The sequence below is a fragment of the Adelges cooleyi genome, unplaced genomic scaffold (assembly GCF_023614345.1).
Source record: "Adelges cooleyi isolate 19-005CV unplaced genomic scaffold, UGA_ACOO_1.1 ACOO_flye_CR_arks_rails_tigmint_CR_PRNA_247, whole genome shotgun sequence".
In the NCBI taxonomy this organism is placed as follows: domain Eukaryota; kingdom Metazoa; phylum Arthropoda; class Insecta; order Hemiptera; family Adelgidae; genus Adelges; species Adelges cooleyi.
Window position 1 is genome coordinate 2,999,206 of NW_026095912.1, and position 20,563 is coordinate 3,019,768.

At 30.8% G+C, this 20,563-nt stretch overlaps 1 protein-coding gene across 1 annotated transcript; it reads right to left on the reverse strand.

The window, feature by feature from the left end:
• Window positions 1-5,369: 5,369 nt before the first annotated feature.
• Window positions 5,370-19,612, reverse strand: LOC126836958 (BTB/POZ domain-containing protein 9-like). Its single transcript, XM_050570679.1, has 13 exons — window positions 19,499-19,612; window positions 18,927-19,041; window positions 16,431-16,514; window positions 15,847-15,976; window positions 15,446-15,676; window positions 15,092-15,368; window positions 14,906-15,029; window positions 14,735-14,782; window positions 14,404-14,636; window positions 14,241-14,324; window positions 5,876-5,972; window positions 5,571-5,760; window positions 5,370-5,510 (listed from the first exon to the last, which is right to left on the reverse strand). Exons 1-13 carry the CDS (start codon window positions 19,545-19,547, stop codon window positions 5,370-5,372), a joined length of 1,803 nt encoding a protein of 600 aa, XP_050426636.1. The 5' UTR covers window positions 19,548-19,612.
• Between the last annotated feature and the right edge of the window lie 951 nt (window positions 19,613-20,563).

Consider the following 20,563-nt stretch of genomic DNA (forward strand, 5'->3'; position numbering starts at 1 on the left):
GGTTAGCCGGGAAAATATTTGCCAAATAATAATATAACAGTCAATCTGAACAAACGCAGAGACAAACAGCCGTATAAATAAAATATAAAAACTCAACGGTAACCAACCGGAAATATGTATTTATTCACTACCAAAATCGCTGATGACATTCGCGTATTAACAACCAAAATATTTAAAATTCAAAAATTCGATCCGGACGTATAAAATGAAGGTTAGCTACTCCTTTCTCTTAAACTACCCATATGATCGACATTCGAAATTCAAAGATATGTGTTATATGGTGTGGTAAAAATGTTGGTCTCCAGACCAACGGCAAAATAAATCAATAAAATATTGAACTTTGCGGTTAAAATGCGGCACTTAGGCGGCAATATCGGCAACAATAGGTATGCGGCAAATTAAAATTGCGGCGATCTATGGCCATGGCAAAAACGGCAATTGGCAAATAAAAACATACAAAATCAAATTCAAATTGATTATCTTAAAAGCGGCAACGTGCGGCCGAATATGATCGCCTCCTTGGCTGCGGGCGGCAACGTGTGACTAAAGATGAAACAAACGGCAAATAGGTACTATTTAGTACGCGTCGGCAAAAACGATGATGTAAATAAAATCGGCAAATAATTCGGTAGTATTGATGACTTAGCAATAGGCATACGGCAGAAGTAGTAAGTGAATATTAAATTCTAATATAGTTGGAAAAAAAAATTGACCTAGTTCATATTATCCTAAGCTCACAAATAGGGGTCGCGACTAAAATGGACCATAAAATGACCTACTTCTGGAAATTACAGTAATACATAAATGACGTTCCGATCCTAATTGCTTATTTATACTTACGGGGCAAAATATAAAGATAATTATTTTTACACGTTTGCATAATTGCACGGCACAGACCGATAATATTTACTCTTTTATATTTTGATAATATAATTTACTTTGTCTTGAGGGAAAAAAAAATCACTTATTTATTTAATATTATGAAAAATAATATTAAAACCTTCTAACTAATATTACAATAAAAATTGGTCTAGAAATTACAACGTCAGCAAAACATTGCGATCACTGGCACATACGGGTGTGTGCGTGTATATGTGTATATATCGTCTCGGGTACCGTCTGAGATTGTACATGTTACATTATTGTTCTCCGTTAAAATCATGATCATCACTTTTAAATACGTTGTTTTAAATTTCTGTTCTAACGGTCAAGGAATCGTATTATAATATTTTATAACCGTGTCAAATTCAAATAATAATATGAAGTGCGAGTCGGGGATTGGTGTCCAAGGATTGTCAGAAAATAAGACTCGGACATGTCCATGATTCATTTCTGACAACGCAATAACAGAAAAAGGCATTGCCTTACAATCGAACGTTTATAATTACGGGATAGCAGTTAGTTTGAAATTATAAAACCTGCAACGGCAGTTGTCTGCCTCCAAGGAAATATGTGTTTTTTTTTTTGCTAGATGTATTCCTAGTAATCACACCGTGAGAAATGTGAATTACAATTTATATTTATATTTTTAAAGACGCTACCTAACAGAAGTAAATAATTTATATATTCGCGCATAATATAATTATATGTATGATTCCCCCAAAAAAAAACAAAAAATTATACTTTTACAAAAGAAAAATAGAAATTTATTTTTCCTTTTCCTTATACTGCCTCTTGGAATTTCCATCAAGAGACAGAGGAAAACAGAGGAATTAAAGTTTAGACATAATTTGGGTTCCTAGGTTATAGTCTAAGTCCCCTATGTTATATTGCTGGTTAGAGATAAATGGTCTGCTAGTATAATTGGGTCTCTGTCTATTGTTAATACCCTTTCTAGATTGATCGTTAAAAGCATTAAAAGTAGACTTATTACAGTTATATTTAAACTTCCTATTTCTAGTTCCATTATAATAATTTTGGGTTGTCCTATTTTTCCCATTGATTACAGTCCTAGAATGATTATTATTTAACCCACGGGGGTGTCTATAATATTTATAACAATTAAAGTTACCCAACTTAATATTCTTATTAGCGCTATGATTACTATGCACACAATTCTTAAAATTCCTTTTACCATTATTAATCCTAGTATTCAGGCTAATCCTACTATTTTTATTATTCACATTCTTATTAGCCATATAATAACAATTGTTGTTATTATCTTCAACCCTATTTATATTAATTCCATTATTATCATTTTTAAAAAAATCGATGTGTATTTCCTTATTATTCACGTTAAGTTGTATTTTTGACTTAACAAAGTTAACTACGCCCTTATATTTAATTAGAAAATCAACTCCAAGAAGACTATTACAATTCAAATTTCGTACGACCGCGCATTGTATTTCTACAGGAATATTATTAAAATATACTTTAATAGTTGACCTGCCAACTAAATCTAATTTTGAACCATTGGCTGTATATAATTTTGTCTTCCCGTAAGAACTAATTACATGATTTTTGGGAAGCATATTTTCGTTAATAACGCTAGTAGTCGCGCCTGAGTCAACAGTAAAATGATGTGATACATTATCTAAAACACCTATGATTACTGGATTATTCCCTTTATAATCTGCATTATTAATTACACAGCTACCTATGTTTTCTACTCGGGGTGGAGTATTATAATTTTTACTCTCTTGTCTATCATTATTCCTAAAACGCGCGTTGTAATCGTTTTCACTATGGTTATCAAAATCGTCTTCCTCACTTCTACCATAATCAGAATTACTCCTAGGTCTATTTCGTCCATATCTGCTATCGGATGCGGCGTCGTCATTATGATAACTTCTATTCCTATAATCATTATTATTATCGTGCTTGTTAAAATGTTTACCTTCACCGTTACCATTAAATTTACTGCCATTATTTCTATAATTATTAAAATTTCTTCTCAAATTACCATTACTTTTAAACGGTCTATTATTCATGTTAGCTTTAAGTTCCTCAAGCTCTTCTCTTAAACGTCTTACTTCATCACTAATATCGTTATCTTTGCTAACTTTAAGTACCTCAATCTCTCTTTTCAAAAACTCGATCTCCTTTGCAGGGTTCTTACGAATCGCCTTAGCAACTTCATACGCCTTTACATTTTTCGTTATTTTCTCTACTGACGAATTATCTAATGTATATATTTTCCAATAAACATCCTCTGGTAATCCTTTCAATACTAATTTCGTAATCTCCTCTTCACTCATTGTATCGTTCACTCGACTGCATTCGGTAACTACATTCAGAATATACTCCTGTAAACTTTCTTCCTCCTGTTTTTCTCTCTTATTCAAATTTTCTCTCAAATATATACGTTTCTCCTCTGAATTATAATACTCTAAAAATTCCTTTTTCAAATCTGCCCATTTTAAATCTGCGCTTTTAGATTCTATTCTTTTATATAACTTTTTCGCTTGTTCTCTTAAATATAGCGGAAACCTTATTAGCCTTTGCGCCTCACTCCAGTCGTTCGCAGCCGATATCCTATCGTAAGTTTCTAGATAATCATTAATATCTTCGGTCAATTGACCGGAAAAGCATTGCGGAGTGATATTCATAATTAATTTTTAAATGAATAAAAAAAATAACGTATTTTAAGTTGAATAAATATACTTTAAAATTCCAGAGCAATTTGTACCGTAAAATAAAACACCTTAACACAAACTGAGAGCGAATAAATTAATCAGTGCAGTTATATGGGGTCGTGGCCGTAGTTTATTCACTTGCAAAATGGGTTCTCCCCCAAGGTAAAAAATAAAACTAACGGCAATCGGCGCCTCCACCAAGTTGTAACGGACCTACTTGTCTAGCTGGCTAGACTAGGCAAAGTGGCCGTCGATAAAGCTAAAATAGACGGATCCCCACGGGAAAACGGTTGGCTAGGCCGTTGTCTACGTCTAATTGGCCTTAAAGTCTCCCTTATTAACTTAATATATCGCCCGAGGAGCTAGAACGGGCGGTCACACTGTTAAATAATCTAACTCTCAGCTGCAGGCTACAAGATGTTTTATTCTAAATTAGGGTTTCTAAATAAAATACAAAATTATACAATATATATATATATATACACTCTGACCTGGGTTGGACGATGAAATGGTTGGTCAAAGCGGAGTTGAAACGGACGCACCCAAAAGATAGTCGGATGGGCGGCTTGTAGTAAAACGGCAAAAATATAGAGCGCAAGGTCGAGGATATTGGCGGTCCGTGATGGTAAAGTCAACTGGTTAATTAGATGATACGTGACGTGCATTGTCCTGTGTGTGCGACCGTTCCCCTACCTATAGTCGGGGGTGCTGTGTCAGTTGGTTTGGGACGCGAAGTAACGGTCAAGCGAAATGTGACCGTTACAAGAGTTTTCGTATTGTGTAAATATTATTATAAAATTGCCCTATTCTGCCCTATTATTATTAAATAACATCTTATGCATGTATTGTTTTACTGAATTAACCTTCACATGGTAAAAGCAGATTTTTTAAATAATCACATTTCGTAGGTTGATAATTATTTAAAATCAGGTTCGTATCATAAAAAAACATTGTTTAGTGTTAATTTCTGTCTTCTTTAATATAAAAACAACAATACAAATTGTAAATGGACCTTCTAAGCTCAATTTATATTGAGCTAAAGTTATGTCAATTATTACTGATATACTTATAATTACATATTTATCTAAATATATACTTATTAATGTATTTTAATTAGGAAAATTAAGTTAGGATTAACGTGTACTAAACAAATAAAAAAAAGGAAAGAAAGAATATGGTTTTTAATGATCTATACATATAATTACCTAATAAAAACCCTTAATTATTTGTTAATTAATAGCATGGTATATAAGAGATGATTAAAAAAATTATTATTTTATTTTATTATAATTTTATAATGGAAGTAGCAATTTTATACGAATTATCCATGCATTGGTGACTTTATATTGAGACCTGGCATTTAAAAATAAAATAAATTAAATTGTTTTCTGTGAAACCCGTTTTTCGTGCAACTATTGGAGCTAACTATGTCCCCATATATGACATTCAGCTCAGACGTTAGAGCAGTGTATAATATCTAGTCGAAAATTGATCTAAAAATTTACCAACAGAACTCGTAAAATGCTTTCTTGTTAAAAATATTCACTAAAGGAAGGTGGTAATCCGTAATTATTAAGAATTTCATCAGCCAATCAAAAAAATTGTATGTGGTTGGGATAAATACTATGTATATTAACAAACATACATAAGAGTACAATCATTGTTAGGTTTTAAAAATAATATATAAATGTAGAGTCATGTGTGAACATTAAACTGAATATTATATATAAATTTATTAAATAAAAAAACAAAAATACAGTAACATATAACAATATGTAAAAACCTCTATTAGTTCTACATAGAAGTCGGCCTTCTGGAGAACAGTGGTGCTAATTTACGACGGCAAAACCGAAATATCGACCACTGCTCTTTTTGCGCAATATTGGAATCCAGCGATATTTGAGCGGGTGCCTCCAAATGTACACATCTAAAAATCTAAAAGAAAAAAACGATTTTTAACAATTTAATATAACGCTGTGAGATTGATTGATTTACTCCGTCTTTTTTTGAAGAGCGGATGCCAGTAATACGAATGTATACTATGGGCCTGGGATCAAATTTAAACAATTGCCACGATTGTGCCGACCCATTAGATTTATCTACAACCATATCCCAAACCAAATTATCGACTGAAACTTCAACAGTGTAACCGTAGGTTCGCCTATCGCAGTCCCAGAGCAGCATCCTATAAATAATGACAATATTTATTAAATACTAAAAAGATATATTTCAAGCACAAATAAAATATCAAATAAATCATAGAAACCAAAGTAAAAGTTAAATATCATGTAAACGATTACCTCATTGAACTAAGCACATACGGTTGGGCGAGTTGAACTTTTATACACCCTGATCCTAAAAAATGATATGAATAACTATCATAGTCTTCATAGTCGCCTGATACAAGGGTGCTTGACAATTTCGGGCTTCCTTCGATTACAGTCGCATTCATAGATGTTAAAGCAACATTGAACTGTGGAGCTAATAGAATAAAATCAGTCAATAATACAAGTAATTTTTATGTTATGCAAGGAATGAGCTACTTTCGTAGTATCCTTACCCACCAATCCGTTTTTAATTTCCACTAAATGCATTTTGTCCGTATTGTATATGACTTTTAAAAATCTAAAAAGCTTATTACCAGTATTTTTGGTACCGACAATTCGGATGTACTGAACAAATTGTCGTGGAATCCACAAACGTTGAATTGAATGACAATGAGAATTTGAATGATCAATTACACGCAACCATTTGAGTCGATCAATTGACACTTCAATGTAATACGAGTAAGGCCTTAGGAATCAAACAAATTAATGGTTTTGTAATTTTTTTAAATATCACGATGTCAAAAAAAGGAATTATTTATAAAAAAAAAAATGATTAAAAGGCATACTTAACGAAAGGATAACAGCATGAACAGCAAGCTCTTGAAAGTGGTTGACTAATAAAAGCAATTATTAATACATGATATTATTCATGATAAAAATAAATTTTGGTCCATATTATAATTAAAATAAAATAAAATACAATCTTTCATTAGAAACATTTATAAGTAAAAACAAACCTTAAATAGTCATCGCACACCTTCATTTCAATATAGTTTATATACGATGGATGATTCAACTTGATCATGGTACCGCCATCACTTCTAAAACTATTAATCCCTTCAGCGAAATTCATAATGGGTTCTAAAGAAGAAAGGAGTTGATACTAACATGATTTGCTTGACAAATAATTTTATAAGGCATACCTAAATGTCCTCGATAATTAAGTTCATCTCTGAGAGACTCTATTCTCGATTTTATGACACCCAAAATAATTGTATCCGAAATAACCAGGTCTGATCGTTTCACTTCCGATAGTTCTTCATCATTCATACGCTGATATCTGATGGCAGATAAAATATTGGTTATAGCATCTGCATCTAGGCGCTCTGGGTTCTTTTTGATCCAGCGACAAACCGCACGGAACATATCTATTTCGTTTGTATACACCGTGTCACGATTTAGAATTTGTTGTAACATGTCCTAAAAATACAAATCGCTGTCACAACCGGTTACCTAACACGAGCAATGTAGATTTATTATTTTGAAAATGTCATTACGGAAGACAAAGCGACAGAATCTTCAGATTGCAATACACCTAAAGCGTGCATGTCGATAAAGTTGAGAGATATGACTTCGAGTTCTTTGAGTTCATAACAATGTGCAACAGCAGATAACGAACTTGCATTATCTACACCAATGTTATTCAGCAAATACTCGGACAGTGAAGATTTTAAGTTTAAAAGACCATAATAATTCGAGAGACTTACTAATTCTAAAATAACTTTTCCCTAAAAAGAAAAAATTAATAAAATTTCTATTTAAATAATCATTCTCTAAAGTATTTTTTTTTATTATCCAAAAAAATACGTAAAGAATAATAAAAAAAAACGCACAACATTAAGAAAGTTACTTTCTATGTAGTTTAAATACCGGTAATCTATGCCAAATATAAATTACCTCTAAATTACTTAAATTCATTCGACCTGAATAAATATACTTAAGAAGTACTTTAAATGAAGAGGCTGTTCCTTCCTCTAATGGCACCTTTTTTTCACGGGCCTCTTTATGTTCACCATACAGTAAACTCCTAAAAATAATACACAATATTAATACAATCAATACATCATATGTGTTACAACCAGTTAGGCACAGTGTATTGCAGTCTAACTTATGGGGTACCAAAAGTGTGTTTTTATTCCAAAAGTCATTTAAAATTTACTCTCGTTTAGTTTGAGTAGGTTACCAATAAACGGTTAACATAATTAATGTAAAGTGACAATTATACATTTTTTTTTTTTTACAAAATAATACAAATCTTAAGGCACCGAGTGTTGCTATGTTTTTTCATAATTATTTAGTCTGGTTCATTCGGGAATTTGTCGAAGCCGTACATAAAATAGCAAAAATATTTTTAAAACAAATTTAATAAAAAAAAAAAAAGCTTGAAGAACGATTTTTGACAAAATCTATAAAAATATGTTATGCTTTTTGAAGTATCATTATTACTAAGGGAGTAATGAGCTAAATGATAAAAAATTTAATACTTAAAATATTCACTGCTTGAGGCTAACACTTCACGATGGGCGTGGAATTCTTCATTATCTACAACTAAAACAACATCCGAAGAACTAAAATAAATAACAAAATATATTATTAAAAAGTATATGACTTTGTTATTCTTAGATAAGGTAGTGTTTCAGCGATAGCTGTTTAAGTATAATTTATGATGTTGGTGTTAATGGTAATAAATAGTACCCAGCGAGTCAATAGTGAGTAATAGTTCAAATAAGAGAAAGTCACATGACTTTGAAAAGTTTTAAAAAAGCCTTATAAAAGATGTATTAATATTTGGTCTTCATGATAAGTGGCTACATATTAAAAAATGATTATTAGGAGAAGATGAATTAAAACTAGAAAAGGCATTGTTCTTTAATGAATTTATGTAAACAACGTACAGAGGAGATCAATCCAAGTGAAATAATGTCTACAATAATAACCGAACACGTTATGGACAAAAACATGAAGCCAAATATCTTGCTTTAGAGATACATGTAATAAAACAAGAAAAACACCTAAAAAATGTACAAATTTTTCAACTTAAAATTACGATGCTCTATAACTTTTTTAAACATAGTCGAAAATGTTCCAAATTTACATGAATTGTTTTTCAAACATAGTACTATCGATAAACATTAACAAACCAAAAAAATATCATAAATTATTTTTCCCTTAGAAGGGAGAGAATTATATTGTTAATTACGATATATGGGTAACTATGACAGTACATTTTTATAGACAGACGATCAACCCTTACCGTATCCACCCTTGCACAAGACTAAATATTAAATTTTAAGTACATTTTTGCTGGTCCCACGATATCTTCTAAACCGCTATAACTGGTTTGAACATGCTATCCACAGTTTCGCATCGAAGCGTTTGTTTTAAAGTGATTCATCACTTTCAGTTATAATAAAATCTGTAGAACTGTGACCTCTCCGTCCCCACTGTGCCCCAACCCCCCTGTACTGGCGTTTTGTTAATTATTGATCATTTATGTGATTTACACATCTGTATTTTTATTTCAAACAGGTTCTTCCATTAACATATTTTATTTTATCAGGGCATATTATAGTAGGTGACACTGTTACAGCGTTAACTTATGTATATATGTACAATATATACACTATAATGTACGATATATATGTACTCTCGGCGTACACAAGTTGTGTTGTTAATCTATATAGATAATGTATGAATGTATGTCAGTTCTTTAGGCATTAGTACACCATTCATCCGATCGCAATAAAACTTTTGGAAGTTGTCGAGTATACTCATGGCTGGACTTAGGGTTGACACCCCCCACTCGGAAAACTCAAGTATACACAGTCGGCACATTCGGAATAAAAAGTCGGTAAATATCCCATAAAATTATACAAATAACATATTTCTTATTTTAATTTTATAAAAGTAGGTAGGTACATAATTTTCATTGGAATCTGGCGACTGAATAGTAAATAGTCGGCATACGGACGACCATACGAAAATATAATTTTAGTTTTAAGTATAAAAAAAACAATGCATTTTCGGTTATTCCCGATTTTAGCAGAAGTATTATTATTTGTTTATAGTAACTGTGGTGTATATTATATCAAACTATGTTCGGTCATGGGACCTATTGGTCTATTGTAAACATTCTATCCCTCTATAAGTATATATTTTTATTTTCATCGATCCGATCGACTTTGTAAAGATATTACATTTCCTCCTATTTCTTAGGTTGTCTAAAAAAACAGTGGCCGTCGTTGTCTCGGTTAAATTGCAGTTTCAACTGCAATACGTTATAATTATGTTAAATAAATTCAAACATTTTTAAAATAATGCTTTTAAAGTAGGGCTCAAACTATTTTAGTATTGGTGACCGAGATCTGAAAAATTTAGAAATAGATAAATTTGTTAGCTGCCTCAAATATTTCTATGCTTTGAAAAACATTTAAAAAAAAACTAGTCACAATTTATAAAAATATCACATCATTATCATTTTTCTTCTAATTCTTTTAAAAATAATAAAAAATGACCCTCATGATTTTAAACTCCACCAGAGATATTCTCGATGTAATTGATGGAAGAAATAACAAAGAAATAGTCCGCATTAAAAAAAACACCGTATTAAAGTTTAACTTTTGATGGTTTTTTTACTTGTACTATCTAAATTTGTTTGTATTAATTAATACTTAAAAAAATAATAATTTAAAGTTAAAAAAATAATAATTTTCAACAATTATTAATTCCCATTAATTTTAGCAAAAAATTGTGACTTGTGATGTAAAATGTCATAAAATATTTATGAAAGTACCCAAATATTTTAGTCGGTAATTAAAATTTTAAAGTCGGCATCTTCATTTTGACAGCCCCCCCCCCTTGCATATTTCTTAGCACCGGCCTTGTATACTCCAGTGAGGTAACTGGCTAAGAACTTTTCAAAAATTTCACCTCTAAGGATGGCCTCAAACACTTACTTTGTACTTTAAATACGAAATATTTTTCGTTGCTTACCCAAAATAAACAATTGGTTTATAATCATTGTAACCACGGTAATCCAGCGAGTGGTAGATGATGAATAAAGGAACAGACCGATTCTGGGGACACTATTAAACATTGGAACTAGATCTGGGACTGGGACCGGGACCCTTGAGTAAGAGACGGACATAATCAATATAATGTAATGTACATATCAAGTTCCAAAAAAAAAAGAAACGAGACGGGATATGCTAAAGCTCTACAATATACAACCTACAGTACTGAGTTTTATATCTTATTTGTAATTATTTTACTCAGCCCTCGCAAACTAAACGCCGGGCAACGCCGGATCCGGACAGCTTGTTTATTATAAAAAGTAGAATTATATTACATACCTTTCATCTAGATACAGGTTGTTATTGTCGTTGGCCAATAAGTTAGAGTGATCGATTTGCTCGTAACCGGGCGGATTGGACGAAGATGATGGAATATCGGAAGGATCAGAAAATGCTAAAAAATAAAACTGATTTTTGTAAACAAATTTTTATAATTTTATTACGATTTTAAGTAGCGTTCAGTTATCTGACTGTACACTTTTCTTTTTGTATTTTAGTTTTTAAATTAATCAATAATAATATTTTTATGGCGAGATAGAAATATAATAGCACTCAAAACAAAAAATTATAAAGAACTAATGCCTGAACTAACCTTCCGATAAATTTGAAAAATATCAAATTAACCTCTACCAAGGCTTTCTAGAGTTTATCTTAGACATTGTAACTAATCACTAAGAAGGTATACGAAAGGAAAATGAAAAAATCGTCGGGTCATCTCTTAGTTAGCAGCTAGCATAACACCATAGATAACCGTTATTTCCGTAATTGTGTCCAAATCTTATCGCTTAGGATTATAAGCTTAGATTATTAGAAGACAATTTATGTATACGAGTATGAAATATATTACGTACCTGGAGTTGACCGTAAAACGATGAAAGCAATAAATAAAATAAACGTCATCTTGTTATACGTGTTATTCCGACTTATGTATACTATAGAAAACACTTAGAAAAATGATATCCCGTCCGTAGGTATTGAAAACCGTCTGAAATATTTTACTTTATTTAAATAGCGCACTATTTTTTTTGCATACTTGACCAAGGTTATAAGCGAATAGTTGTGTACACAAGTGTTGTACGTTTTTTGTGCGACGCCTCGTTGAATTTAACCGTGGAGTAGCAAATTTTTAGCGAAGGACCCATCAAATCAATAAATATTCTAGAATTTTGTTATACATTTTTTCGAAACGGAGGCCAAAATAGGTGAACTGGGTTTTTTTTTCTTCAAGAGAAATTTTTCGAAAAAAAAAGTAAGTTCTTAAGTGAAAACTGTTAACGTTTTTAACGTATTTGCTACTAGAAAAAATGAAATTATGTTGTTCCATATTTATTATAAACATAATATAATACTTTACTGATTATTATAATGAAATTTATATATATATTTTTTTGGGTGAAATTTTGTCATTTACTTCTGTTATTACAAAAAACAAGTTTCTATTTAAGAAATAGATGTTCAGGAATATTAATAAAACCCAGGGGTTTTAGGGGAAGATAAATCACCCCTGAGAACACATCACAGAGTTAAATGTATAACGATTATCTGTATTTATGTGTTTTCTTCTTCTTCGCCAGTCTTAATATTTGCCGAGACCATTTAATTTGAAAATTATATTTATTTACTTTTTGTGTAAATGAAACATCATTCTGGGCATTATCAGGTATAAAAAATGTATGTCTTGAAAAATTAAAACATTTTTGCTGGACATTTTGCAAATAGATAAAAATTTGGACAGACTCAATGTTGCATGCAAAATATATAAATATAGACTTGAGATAAATGTTAAGTAAACTGAATTCATGTTAACAACAAAAGACCGAACAGACCCTCGTAATAATTTTTTTTTTTTTTTCTATTTAAATATTTATTAAACAAAACTGTTGGGAGTTCAACAATATTTCTTGTTTATATAATTATATTTTTGTTTAATTAACTGTTGTTTATATTTTTATAATTTACATCTCGCTGGTTCATTCTATTCTTGAGAATGGTTCCGAAATTTGAAACCCTAGTCAACAAGGTCTGATTAATTACTGCTAAATTATTTGGAAGACATAACATTTCTGGTCACAGACACACACTAACACGCACACACACTGTTTTTGAGTGGTCAGTCTGGTTTGTCGGCGTCCGAGAGGTTGTTCTGTTCTTATGTGAGAATAATATAGATGAATGCTTTGATTTGATAGGTTTAGTTTTAGTAAAAATTCGTTGACAGGTTAATTTATGTCAACTTTTTGGTCATATTAAAAGGATATTCAGTTGTATCCTGGTTTTTGAGAAAGGAGGGTATGAGTCCAAATACTAAATTTTGATTATTATTAAATTGTTCGGTGAATTTTGGAAAAACGTGTACACATTCGTTATGCAATTTTTCCTTATTATTCGGCAAACTGGTCCAACAGTGTTGCCCCTTGAGGTCAAGAACCGCAATAAAACATAAACAAAAACGGCGGCAATTCAAAATTGACCTTGTTCACGGCTTGAACAGCGTTAGCTTTCTTTACAGTCTTTCAATAGGATTGATTGAATGTTTTTCTATTTTATGTTAACACTATTGGTATTTAGGCTTTCATATTTCAATGTCAGATGTTCCTCTAGTAGTACCTCTAGTAGTTTGTTGTCCTCCAATTCCTGTTCTACTCCACCATTTTTCAACTTTGATAGATTCCAAGTTTTCTAACATTCTACATTTTTAGTTGAATTTTAACACGAGATACCACAGGGTTGTGGTCAAACAAAATTTAAGCGTTAAGAAATATAATCAATCTGATTTCTAATGATTGTATAATTGTGACAATTAGCCGGATATATATATTACATAAGCAAAAAAAATTACAGTAGTCAGTAACACATAATAAAATGTAAAAACCTCTATTAGTTCCATATATAAGTCAGCCTTCTGGAGAATAGTGGCGCTATTTACGACGGAAAAGCCAGAATATCGACCGCTGCTGTTTTTGCGCAATATTAGAATCCAGCGATATTTGAGCGGGTGCCTCCAAATGTACACATCTAAAAATCTAAAAGAAAAAAACCATTTTTAACAATTTAATATAACGCTGTGAGATTGATTATTTTACTCCGTCTTTTTTTGAAGAGCGGATGCCAGTAATACGAATGTATACTATGGGCCTGGGATCAAATTTAAACAATTGCCACGATCGTGCCGACCCATTAGATTTATCTACAACCATATCCCAAACCAAATTATCGACTGAAACTTCAACAGTGTAACCGTAGGTTCGCCTATCGCAGTCCCAGAGCAGCATCCTATAAATAATGACAATATTTATTAAATATTAAAAAGATATATTTCAAGCACAAATAAAATATCAAATAAATCATAGAAACCAAAGTAAAAGTTAAATGTCATGTAAACGATTACCTCATTGAACTAAGCACATACGGTTGGGCGAGTTGAATTTTTATACACCCCGATCCTAAAAAATGATATGAATAACTATCGTAGTCTTCATAGTCACCTGATACAAGGGTGCTTGAAAATTTCGGGCTTCCTTCGATTACAGTCGCATTCATAGATGTTAAAGCAACATTGAACTGTGGAGCTAATAGATTAAAATCAGTCAATAATACAAGTAATTTTTATGTTATGCAACGAATGAGCTACTTTCGTAGTATCCTTACCCACCAATCCGTTTTTAATTTCCACTAAATGCATTTTGTCCGTATTGTACATGACTTTTAAAAATCTAAAAGGCTTATTATCAGTATTTTTGGTACCAACAATTCGGATGTACTGAACAAATTGTCGTGGAATCCACAAACGTTGAATTGAATGACAATGAGAATTTGAATGATCAATTACACGCAACCATTTGAGTCGATCAATTGACACTTCAATGTAATACGAGTAAGGCCTTAGGAATCAAACAAATTAATGGTTTTGTAATTTTTTAAATATCACGATGTCAAAAAAAGGAATTATTTATAAAAAAAAAATGATTAAAAGGCATACTTAACGAAAGGATAACAGCATGAACAGCAAGCTCTTGAAAGTGGTTGACTAATAAAAGCAATTATTAATACATGATATTATTCATGATAAAAATAAATTTTGGTCCATATTATAATTAATATAAAATAATATTCAATCTTTCGTTAGAAATATTTATAAGTAAAAACAAACCTTAAATAGTCATCTTCTACCTTCATTTCAATATAGTTCATAAAAAATGGACGATTCAACTTGATCATGGTTCCGCCATGACTTTCAAAACGCTCAGTACCTTCAGCGAAATTCATAATGGGTTCTAAAGAAGAAAGGAGTTGATACTAACATGATTTGCTTAACAAATAATTTAATAAGGCATACCTAAATGTCCTAGATAATTAAGTGCACCTGTAAGGGACTCTATTCTCCATTTTATGATATCCAAAATAATTGTATCCGAAATAACCAGGTCTGATCGTTTCACTTCCGATAGTTCTTCATCATTCATACGCTGATATCTGACGGCAGATAAAATATTGGTTATAGCATCTGCATCTAGGCGCTCTGGGTTCTTTTTGATCCAGCGACAAACCGCACGGAACATATCTATTTCGTTTGTATACACCGTGTCACGATTTAGAATTTGTTGTAACATGTCCTAAAAATACAAATCGCTGTCACAACCGGTTACCTAATACGAGCAATGTTGATTTATTATTTTGAAAATTTCATTACGGACGACAAAGCGACAGAATCTTCAGATTGCAATACATCTAAAGCGTGCATGTCAATAAAGTTGAGAGATATAACTTCGAGTTCTTTGAGTTCATAATAATGTGCAACAGCAAACAACGAACTTGCATTATCTACACTAATGTTGTTCAGCAAATACTCGGACAGTGAAGATTTTAAGTTAAAAAAACCATAAAAATTCGAGAGACTTACTAATTCTAAAATAACTTTTCCCTAAAAAGAAAAAAATAATAAAATTTCTATTTAAATAATCATTCTCTAAAGTATTTTTTTTTATTATCCAAAAAAATTCGTAAAGAATAATAAAAAAAAAACGCACAACATTAAAAAAGTTACTTTCTATGTAGTTTAAATACCGGTAATCTATGCCAAATATAAATTACCTCTAAATTACTTAAATTCATTCGACCTGAATAAATATACTTAAGAAGTACTTTAAATGAAGTTGCTGTGACTTCCTCTAGTAGTACTCTCTTTTCACGGGCCTCTTTATGTTCACCATACAGTAAACTCCTAAAAATAATACACAATATTAATACAATCAATGCATCATATGTGTTACAACCAGTTAGGCACAGTGTATTGCAGTCTAACTTATGGGGTACCAAAAGTGTGTTTTTATTCCAAAAGTCATTTAAAATTTACTCTCGTTTAGTTTGAGTAGGTTACCAATAAACGGTTAACATAATTAATGTAAAGTGACAAGTATACATTATTTTTTATTTACAAAATAATACAACTCTTAAGGCACCGAGTGTCGCTGTGTTGTTTTCAAAATTATTTAGTCTGGTTCATTCGGAAATTTATCGAAACCGTACATAAAATAGCGAAAATATTTTTAAAAAAAAATTAATAAATAAAAAAGGTTGAACAACGATTTATGACAAATCTATAAAAATATGTTATGCTTATTGAAGTATCATTATTACTAAGGGAATAATGAGCTAAATGATAAAAAATTTAATACTTAAAATATTCACTGCTTGAGGCTAACACTTCACGATGGGCGTGGAATTCTTCATTATCTACAACTAAAACAACATCCGAAGAACTAAAATAAATAACAAAATATATTATTAAAAAGTATATGACTTTGTTATTCTTAGATAAGATAGTGTTTCAGCGATAGCTGTTTAAGTATGATTTATGATGTTGGTGTTAATGGTAATAAATAGTACCCAGCGAGTCAATAGTGAGTAATAGTTCAAATAAGTCATGTGACTTTGAACTGCTTCAAGAAAGCCTTATAAAAGATTCAGTTGGAAGAGGTAATAGTTAAAATAAGAGCAAGTCATGCGACTTTGAAAAGCTACGGCAGAGTCTATTTAAAGATGTCTTAATATTTAGTCTTCATATTAAGTGGCTACATATTAAAAAATTAATATTAAGAGAAGATGAATTAAAACTAGAAAACGAATTGTTCTTCAATGGAGTTATATAAACAACGTACAGAGGAGATTAATCCAAGTGAAATAATGTCTACAATAATAATCGAACACGTTATGGACAAAGGCATGAAGCCAAATATCCTGCTTTAGGGATAAAATGTAATAATTATAAAAAAAATTAACCATTTTGCTAAATTATGTTAGTCAAAATCTGCATGATCTGTCATAGTTAATGAAATAAATATGTTCTCCTCAGATAGATATTTTGTTGGTACTATTATTAATAGTGATAAGAATGTTCGGACCCGGTTTGTTGATTGATCTATTAATGGTATTCTTATGCGGTCTTAGCTGGACCCTTGTGCCCAAGTGTTTTAAAGTTTTATTTATAAACAATTAACATTAATCCAATGTTCAACACATAATTGAAGCTCGAAAGAAAATACATTTCTCTATATATTATCAACTTAGTGAAGAACTAAACAATATGTGTAAATTTAAAGTAATAAAAAAAGTTATGACACCAATGATATATGTTAATTCAATTGTCCTTGTAATTAAGAAGTGTTATAAATTAAGAACTTGTTTAGTCTCTGGATCTAAGAAATTTGTATAAAGCCATCAAAGGTCACATTATCCTATTCATACTTCCTCTTTCTCTTTCTACCTAGAGTTTAATTTACATTTTTAATAATTTAAAGAGAATCTAGCTATAGATAAAAAACAGTTAAAAAAATGTAAAAAAGAAACTTCTAATAAACTCAACGTTAGTAAACTTCGTTTGTGTGGTTGCCGAAATTTTTTTAAAATCTTATGTCACAGGGTTGTTTATAAACTTACTTGCACCACAGGGGTTTAATAAACCCCAATACACTAACGGAGAGTTAATATAAATTTAATAGGATGGACTACCAATGAAAAACCTCTTGAAAACTGTCAAAAGCCATATTGGTCGAATAAAGAAGAAACTCAGGTAATTAATGATGTTGTTTTCAAAGGAATTTTTCTTATTATTCTACAGAGACTATGGTCACAATGATTTAATTTAACATTGTACTTTTGCACTATCGAAATAGGTACACCTAAAGACAAATTATGTTCGCTTACGTAGTTACTAATGTCAATAAGTCTTAGAACTTAAATTCCTGTTACATCATCTAGTTTATGATAAAATATTATTTAAAATAAATCTGATCATAATTGCAGGAAGGAAATTGATAATTTAATTTCTCCCTTAGTTCTTATGAAGCTAGCATGCGACAGTAAATACTAAATAGTCATGGTAGGAAAATATAAAAGCCTAAAGCATATTTTTGGTTATTGTTGATCATTTATGTGATTTAAATATCTGTATTTTTATTTCAATCTAGTTTTTCCATTAACATATTTAATTTTATCAGGGCATATTATAGTAGGAGACACTGTTACAGCGTTATCATATATGTATAATATGTACAATATATATATACTATAATATACAATATATATGTACTCTCGGCGTACACAAGTTATGTTGTTAATCTATATAGATAAAAATAAATGTATGTCTGTTCTTTATGTATTAGTACACCATTCATCCGATCGCAATAAAACTTTTGGAAGTTGTTGAGTATACTCCAGTGAGGTAACTGGCTAAGAACTTTTCAAAAATTTCACCTCTAAGGATGGCCTCAAACACTTACTTTGTACTTTAAATACGAAATATGTTTCGTTGCTTACCCAAAATAAACAATTGGTTTATAATCATTGTAACCACGGTAATCCAGCGAATGGTAGATGATGAATAAAGGAGCATGCCGATTCTGGGGACACTATTAAACATTGGAACTAGATCTGGGACTAGGATCGGGACCCTTGAGTAAGAGACGGACATAATCAATATAATGTAATGTACATATCTAGTTCAAAAAAAAAAAACGAGACGGGATATGCTAAAGCTCTACAATATACAACCTACAGTACTGAGTTTTATATCTTATTTGTAATTATTTTACTCAGCCCTCGCAAACTAAACGCCGGGCAACGCCGGATCCGGACAGCTTGTTTATTATAAAAAGTAGAATTATATTACATACCTTTCATCTAGATACAGGTTGTTATTGTCGTTGGCCAATAAGTTAGAGTGATCGATTTGCTCGTAACCGGGCGGATTGGACGAAGATGATGGAATATCGGAAGGATCAGAAAATGCTAAAAAATAAAACTGATTTTTGTAAACAAATTTTTACAATTTAATTACGATTTTAAGTAGCATTCAGTTATCTGATTGTACACTTTTCTTTGTGTATTTTAGTTTATTAAATTAATCAATAACAATATTTTTATGGCGAGATAGAAATATAATAGCACTCAAAACAAAAAAATATTAAGAACAATGCCTGAACTAACCTTCCGATAAACTTGAAAAATATCAAATCAGCCTCTACCAAAGCTTTCTAGAGTTTATCTTAGACATTGTAACTAATCACTAAGAAGGTATACGAAAGGAAAATGAAAAAATCGATGGGTCATCTCTTAGTTAGCAGCTAGCATAACACCATAGATAACCGTTATTTCCATAATTGTGTCTAAATCTTATCGCTTAGGATTATAAGCTTAGATTATTAGTAGACAATTTATGTATACGAGTATGAAATATATTACGTACCTGGAGTTGACCGTAAAACGACGAAAGCAATAAATAAAATAAACGTCATCTTGTTATACGTGTTATTCCGACTTATGTATACTATAGAAAACACTTAGAAAAATAATATCCCGTCCATAGGTATTGAAAACCGTCTGAAATATTTTACTTTATTTAAATAGCGCACTATTTTTTTTTGCATACGTGACCAAGGTTATAAGCGAATAGTTGTGTACACAAGTGTTGTACGTTTTTTGTGCGACGCCTCGTTGAATTTAACCGTGGAGTAGCAAATTTTTAGTGAAGGACCCATCAAATCAATAAATATTCTAGAATTTTGTTATACATTTTTTCGAAACGGAGGCCAAAATAGGTGAACTGGGTTTTTTTTTCTTCAAGAGAAATTTTTCGAAAAAAAAAGTAAGTTCTTAGAGTAGCAAATTTTTAGCGAAGGTACCTATGAAGCCAATAAATAATCTAGATTTTTGTTATACATTTTCTCTAGTTTTTTTTAAGAGAATATTTTAAAAACGTGTTCGTTAGGTGAAAAAATGAAATTTTTGTTATTATAATTTTTTTGGTGAAATTTCGTTAAAAACTTCTGTTGTTCCAAAAAAAAATTGTCTGTTTACCCAATAGATTTTTAGGTATTCTTATAAAAATTAGGGCTTTTTGGAGAATGACAAATCACTCTAAGCACCTATGAGAATTCATTACAAAATCACAAGTATAATGATTATCTGTCAATCGTTTGCGTGTTGTGTAAATATACCAGAAGCGTAACGATTGCCGAGAACATTTAATTTAGGAATTACATTTATTTACGTTTTGTAATTTCTGAGCCGTGCTGGATTTTAGGAATTTTTAAATATATATTTCACAATTAAATGGTTAAAACCATGAAGGATAATTTTTAAGGCCGAAATAAATTTCTTTGCAAAATATAAAAAAACTCAAATTTCTCAATTAAATATAAAAATTATTTTCAATAGCATTTCGTGTCAAGTTCAAAATTTGATTACAACTAACAATGTATATAAATATTGTACTAAAATATTGGGCAATTAGCCCTAAAAAAATGCTCGT